Below are 7,758 nucleotides of genomic sequence, written 5' to 3'. Positions count from 1 at the left end.
CAGACTGACCTCTTACTCTTATAGTACGGGGAGTGTATACTCTTTATAACAGACTGACCTCTTACTCTTATAGTACGGAGAGTGTATACTCTTTATAACAGACTGACCTCTTACTCTTATAGTACTGGGAGTTTATACTCTTTATAACAGACTGACCTCTTACTCTTTTAGTACGGGGAGTTTATACTCTTTATACCAGACTAACCTCTTACTCTTATAGTACAGGCAGTTTATACTCTTTATACCAGACTGACCTCTTACTCTTTTAGTACGGGGAGTTTATACTCTTTATACCAAACTGACCTCTTACTCTTATAGTATGTGGAGTTTATTCTCTTTATACCAGACTTACCTCTTACTCTTATAGTACGGAGAGTTTTTACTCTTTATACCAGACTGACCTATTACTCTTATAGTTCGGGGAGTTTATACTCTTTATACCAGACTGACCTCTTACTCTTATAGTATGTGGAGTTTATACTCTTTATACCAGACTTACCTCTTACTCTTATAGTACGGAGAGTTTATACTCTTTATAACAGAGTGACCTCTTACTCTTAAAGTACGGGGAGTGCATACTCTTTATACCAGACTGACCTCTTACTCTTATAGTACGGGGAGTGTATACTCTTTATACCAGACTGACCTATTACTCTTATAGTTCGGGGAGTTTATACTCTTTATACCAGACTAACCTCTTACTCTTATAGTACGGAGAGTTTTTACTCTTTATACCAGACTGACCTATTACTCTTATAGTTCGGGGAGTTTATACTCTTTATACCAGACTTACCTCTTACTCTATAACTCCATGCTTTATACACGGTATGACTTAAAACACTTTAATAGCATGACGTCACACTGTAGCAACATGGCGTCATATCTTCTAACTACGTGCGCGTGATTCCCTATTGCGTAACAGCATCAGATCACATTGATAACATAATGTCAAACTTTACCATATCGCCTCACACTTTCAGTATTATCACTATAAACTATAAGACAGCATTTAGCCACACGTTGTGACAGTATTACGTACATTTTCTATAACAATGACGTCAAAATGTTGTACAACATGGCTCAAACTTGATAGAACATCATATTTTCACACATGTTTACAACATGCCGTTACAAGTTATAACAGGAGGAAGTCATACTTCCAAATAAACCGACGTTACACTGTCTGACACAATGACGTCATAGTTTTTTTAGTATGACATCAGACTGACTAATATAATGACGTCACACTTACAACAGCTTGATGTCACATCCTATATAACGGCCTTACGTTATACACACATCATTCTTAACTGCATACTTTCTAATAGCAAGACATCAGACTGTATTACAGCATCATGACGTCATACTTTCTAATAGCAAGACATCAGACTGTATTACAGCATCATGACGTCATACTTTCTAACAATAGCATTCTGATTTGATAACTTGATGACTTAACACTCGTTTTGTTTTGAAGGGACTTTTATATGTCGATACGAACTGAAATATAATTTCCGTTAAGGCTGATATAGTTTTATTATCAACCTGATGAATTTTATTCCAGTCGGTATGTCTCACTCCAGTAGATAAGTACAGGCTGTGAGCCTCGCTGTAAACCTTCTCCCCTATCATCAATGTCTATATAAGGAATGGCACGACCTGCCTCCCTCGTTATTCCCATGGTAAACTGTTGGGTATGCAAGGAGATGTATAGAATGGGCCATGTGATACACCAGTGTTTACTGACATATACGTTGTATGGTATAGGGCATGTGATACTCCAGTGTTTACTGACATATACGTTGTATGGTATAGGGCATGCGATGTACCAGTGCTTACTGACATATACGTTGTATGGTATAGGGCATGTGATATACCAGTGTTTACTGACATACGTTGTATGGTATAGGGCATGTGATACACCAGTGTTTACTGACATATACGTTGTATGGTATAGGGCATGCGATGTACCAGTGCTTACTGACATATACGTTGTATGGTATAGGGCATGTGATACACCAGTGTTTACTGACATACGTTGTATGGTATAGGGCATGCGATATACCCGTGTTTACTGACATATACGTTGTATGGTATAGGGCATGTGATATACCAGTGTTTACTGACATACGTTGTATGGTTTAGGCCATGCGATATACCAGTGTTTACTGACATATACCTTGTATGGTATAGGGCATGCGATGTGCCCGTGTTTACTGCCATCCGTTGTATGGTATAGGGCATGTGATGTACCAGTGTTTACTGACATACGTTGTATGGTATAGTATAGGACAAACGAAACATAAATGTACGATAAATACCGTATTAGGGTATATGCACTTATGTACATATACATCTATATAATATAATTATCAATTATGGACATTTGTGGAGGTGAACATGTGGTTTCATGTACTTGAGAAAATGATATTAACCGAGACGTCCGTATAACCCCATTTCCCCCGTTAAGTCCTTCGTTGTTATATCAGGCGCTCAATTAGGTTTGAGTCGTTAAATGGAGGAATGTGCTACATTAAGCAGGGGGCATTGTGGTGTTACAAATGAACTGACGTCATCAAATGAATATTGGTCAGCTGTTTCTTAAGTAACACCAACATTAAATATCAACGACTTCCACATGATTAGGATCCATCCAATGTCACAATGAGGATGTAGGGAATTATGTGTCATCTAACATACATGTAAATATCATTACACATAATATCATTAAACACGCGTGTGCTCCAAATCATTATAAACATTGTTATTGAAGATATAGCACGGGCTAATCTTTCACGTGTGTACTTTAATTTTCGAACTCAGTCAGTTGATAAAGATGATGTGATTTTGATATTGATAGTAATCATCCATGGTATAGATTTCAATTCGCGAACTAATGCAAAAAAAATATTTATCTCGCTTATGTAAAACGTATGACAGTTAATTTATGTGACGTAATAAATGCCTATATTTTCAAAAACGAAAACGATTTACAATGACGGTTCAGAACACATCAGCTGGTATAGCCGTATGGTCTAAATTATGTGGATTTGTTTTAGTATAATGGATTTAATTGTTTTTTTTATTATATATTGAATTTCCAGGTTAATTTCCAGGTTAATGAATAATTCTTGAATGCGACGGCACAAAAAGGACAAAAACGGCTATGTCTAATTTTTGACGTCACTGATTGTCTATGACTAATTTGTGACGTCATTGATTGACTATGACTAATTTGTAACGTCGAGGAATGTAAACTGAAAAGATAGATAATCTCATTTTTGCCCCCGAGACTTAACCATGGGGTTTAGGATCGGGAGTTCATTACCTCCTCTTGGAGAGAACGCCAGTATTTCGAGTGTTAGTTCATAGTATGCTGGTATGCCATTCATAGTAAAGGGATATAGTCAGAAGACAACCACGTGATGCTAGCACAGCGTGGGTCAATCCTATGCTCGTTGTATCTTTACGTAAATAGGACCCAAGCTGGCCTCTGCTGTCCCAAACATTTGGCAATGTTGCCAAACATTGTATTGACAAAGAGGCAAGTTGTCATGGAACGATAACCAAGGAGACAAGCTGACCTGTAACCAAGGAAACAATTGTAACCAGGGGAACAATATGTCATGTTACAAAAGAGACAGGCTGATCTAAAAAAAAAAAAGGAAACAACCTTACATATAACCAAGGAAACAAGATGTTATGTAACGAAGGAAAAGGAGGCATGCAACAAAGAAACACGGCGTCATGTAACCATGGAAGCAAGATGCAATGTGACCAAGAAATCAGGATAACAACCACTGTGACATTTCTTACCTTTCGGAGCCTGTTGTCGTCCGCTATCAGTTCGGCGATGTTCCGCATGTTCCCCACGCCGAAACTACTGCTAATTCCAAAACACATTACGAACAGAAAAATACACGCACATACTAATCCAAAACTCTCCATCGTCGCCACGATAAATGGTACTCTGTATCCAACAGAATCGTCCCACACCACGATAAATGGTGCTCTGTATCCAACAGAATCGTCCCTCACCACGGCCTACGTACTTCCCAGGTAGGTACACTACATTTAACTTAAGTGGACTTCCATACAACACCAGCTGACACACGCGTTTATGCTGTAAGTAGATCCGTCAACGCAGAAAGGATTCTCTAGACAATGGTTACTAGACAGCAAATAAATAATGTTTAATGTTCTTCTAATACCTCTCCCTTTTCTTACTTTGTAAATGACCAATTTTCTAGGAATGCGTTTATGCCGTTTCCAAGTACCGATACCCCGTAGTATAACGACTAATCACCGCTGTGTCGGAGAAGGAGCCGATTACAGAGCGATGCAACTACCCAGAGACAGCCAGCCTACTAGCCCTGTTAAAGTTGGTGTTCAATAAGGGAACATTAATTTCAGAAAATTAATGAACATGTTAACACGAGTGATTTATCTGGCAAAAACTTTGTAATACATTGTTTGTAACGCAGGCTCGAAATTACGGGGAACGTGCCGTCGGAATAGATAATTAACTTCTACGCTGGGAGGATTTACCCCAAAATATATTGCAGACGGTCATATCATTTGACAGAAGCGTAACAATACCTCAAGAGAAATGGTAAAATAACGGTATTTAAACTTATCTGAAAGAGTACTTTGATATTGGTCGTGATGTGTCGTCAACAGCGTCTTGGTTGGAACTGATCATATCCTACTGTACGACGAAGCGGATGTTTGAACGTTTGAAACACGCCTTTTTAATGCCAAATGAATATAAATCCTCCTTTCGATCTCAGACACATTACATTTTCATTTACTGTAACTCTAAAAATATACAAACAATCTTCAAATTTCCTCAAGAAAATCCACAAACACCTCAGGTAAGTGGCTAATTATAATCCCAGTTCGGACAGAACTCGTCCCGGACTCCTCGGTGGTGTATGTAACAATCCGTGCTGATATGTATTTCTCACATACGGAACATGGATTACATTAAGCCTGTTATACGATACGCAACCGGACGTATCTTGTCCCATAGAAAGTGAACACCACAGTCCACTGGTCGGCCGGGTTCCTATTATGATCAAATTACAACAGAATAAAAGGATCAACGTACATTCTATTCTGTGTGTATGTCGGATCGCCAGGAGGAGCGAGGAGCCTTGAATTGTGTTGTTTACGTAGATTATGTCGTAACAACTGCCGATCGCTGAGCGTGGAGTTCACTGTCGAAGAGCGTTTCATTTCAGTCTGAATGAGGGCCGCCATGAATAGACGCGTTGATCCGGAAACAATTCGGGGTCAGTCAACCATAGGAGGAGGAAAGTTAGGGTGGGAATTCACACCCTGGGACTGTTAATGAGGTTATAGTAATACTTAACTATTGGTGCAGGAGAAATCACACCATCAGACCATGTTTGTTAACAAAATAGTAATTGATCGTTGTGAGGGAGGGAGTTCACACCCTGGGACTGTTAATGAGGTTATAGTGATATTTAAATATTGGTGCAAGAGAAATCACACCATAAGACCATATATAGTAACGCCATATTTCATATTATCCACACATGTAAGTAATTTAATTCGGCGAGTCTTGTGCGGGAGTCAAATAACAGAGCTGGGGTTGTTATCACAATACTCAACTTTATATTACTGTCTTAACACTGTGTCAATGTAGCACGCACGGTCTGTGTAACACTGAAAATACTGTTCTGGGTGCCTGGGGTATTCAGAAAATCCTAGAAATTAGTGTGATAGCGAGGCTCTAAATAATTCTTAACATTTATTTAGGTATTTTTTTGTAATGAATATTTTTTATTTTCTTTTGGTTCACACAAAGCCAGTACAACATATTACATAATCATTTATATCATTTCAATAGTAATTGTTAAACAATACAGTTTTTTTTCTACCATTACCTTATTTTTCTTGTTCCAGGTAATTGCTAATTAGTTAAATAACTGTTCCAATGGGCGCCATTTTGCAGTTACTTCGTGAACTTTTTTTGATCTGTATAACTTGTAAGCTAAATATTCCATTTTTCGATGGTGTTTTAAAAATATTAAGACACCTTCTATTGACGGTATACTAGACTTACATTTGCAGATGTATGTGTATCGTCTTATTATCAAAAAGCAGAAATTTAGCAAAGTGTTATTGTTTTCGCCGGAGTAACCTAAGATGGCGTCCTTTGTACATTCAATTTCTATATTACATTTTACATATAGTAAGTCTGAAAAAGTTCTCCAAATAGTGCACACATGAATACATTGCCATAAAAGATGATACAGATCTTCATCTTCATAGTTACAGAAAATACATTTGTATCATCTTTTATACCAAATTTAAACAGAAGCGTATTTGTGCATAGTATTCTGTGATAGATTGTATACTGAAAATTTTGTAAAATGACATCATGAGTGCAACTCCTTGGTATCGAGTAAATAAATTTCCAGTTAATATCTAAATTTGTAATGTCTTGAGACCATTTTTCCATTGCTTTTTGGTTTGTAGTTAAAATTGTAGAAACTAATATTGAATAAAATATATTGGTGGGTTTCGTCAACGTTCTTATCAGCGTTATATTTTCTTTATCTCTAGTATTATTACTGCCCCGATTACGAATTGACCTTTTCCACGTACCTGGGATGGCTGTAATAACACCATTAAAACGAATTCTGTTCATGTCTGGAAAATTTAAAGTTTTCTTGAAATTTCCGAAAGGTCATTATGTTGACATCGTTTTCAAATAAATCTGCTACCTTATTTATACCCCGTTCTTGCCATGTTTGGAAATATACTGTCTTATTAATTATTTTTATATTGTGATTAAACCAAATTAGCTGCGACAAGTAGTATTCTGCATTTTCATGTTCTAAATTTAACGTACTCCAAGCTAAAAAACACATCTCTCCAGGAGCCGTAACTATTTTTTAACGGAGTTCTCTTAATTTTGTCTTTTTTATCATTCCATATAAAATTAAAACAGATATGTTCTATTTGTTGAACAATATGGCACGGTGGATTTGGTAAAACTGTAAATAATTGTACGAGAATAGGGATAGCAAGTGACTTAACAACGGTTATTTTTCCTGCTATGGTAAGATTTCTAAGCGACCAGTTTTTTTAGAATACGAGTAATTTCCGCTATTTTATCATCATAATTAACAAAAGTTGTTTCAGTTTTACTAAGGTCGTACTTGATACCAAGGAGTTTAAATTTTCCAGTAAAATTCCATTTTAATCCTCTTTCAGCACATATTTTCCTGTGGCTACCCTTTTTCCTACCTAGCCATATTGCCTCAGTTTTATCATAGTTTGCTCTAAGACCAGAACATTTGCCAAATGAATCTAAAATATCTAAAGTTGTTTTCAATGCAGTATCATCATTTTCAAGACTAATAGTAGAATCGTCCACATACTGACTCGCAAGAATTTCTGTTTCACCTATTTTTATGCCATTAATATCTGGAGAAAATTTTAATGTAGCACTTAGTATTTCTACTACCATGATAAACAAATATGGCGACAGAGGGTCACCCTGACGCACACCTCTTTTGACCAGGAAAAAAATGAGCAAAATCCGTTATTTATTACGCAACTGGTGACGTCATTATAAAAAAAGTTTTATCCATGTTTTAAAATTGCTACCAAAACCAAAGAAGTCTAAAGTTCTATCGAGAAAATCCCATTTCACCGTATCAAAGGCCTTTTCAAAATCGATTGAAAGTAATATTCCAGCTATATCTTTCTGATCTGTTTTCT

The 7,758-nt window shown here is 36.8% G+C and overlaps 1 protein-coding gene across 2 annotated transcripts in view; it reads right to left on the bottom strand.

Annotated features, from left to right (window-relative positions):
• The window catches only part of LOC110449308 (fasciclin-1-like), a 114,764-nt gene extending 109,393 nt beyond the window's left edge, over positions 1 to 5,371 (bottom strand). The window contains exon 1 of one of the 2 annotated variants that reach the window (XM_021496099.1): positions 3,817 to 5,371. Coding sequence is in view for 1 of the 2 variants with exons in the window: in XM_021496082.1 (XP_021351757.1) it covers positions 3,817 to 3,948 (132 nt within the window). In the remaining variant the exon portion in view is untranslated. The remainder of the gene's footprint in view (positions 1 to 3,816) is intronic. The other variant, XM_021496082.1, reaches the window with a different exon arrangement.
• Positions 5,372 to 7,758: the final 2,387 nt, after the last annotated feature.

This window comes from Mizuhopecten yessoensis, unplaced genomic scaffold (genome assembly GCF_002113885.1).
Source record: "Mizuhopecten yessoensis strain PY_sf001 unplaced genomic scaffold, ASM211388v2 scaffold443, whole genome shotgun sequence".
NCBI classification, from domain to species: domain Eukaryota; kingdom Metazoa; phylum Mollusca; class Bivalvia; order Pectinida; family Pectinidae; genus Mizuhopecten; species Mizuhopecten yessoensis.
The sequence above is the reverse complement of the archived record's forward strand: the minus strand, read 5'-3'. Positions and strand labels throughout refer to the sequence as shown.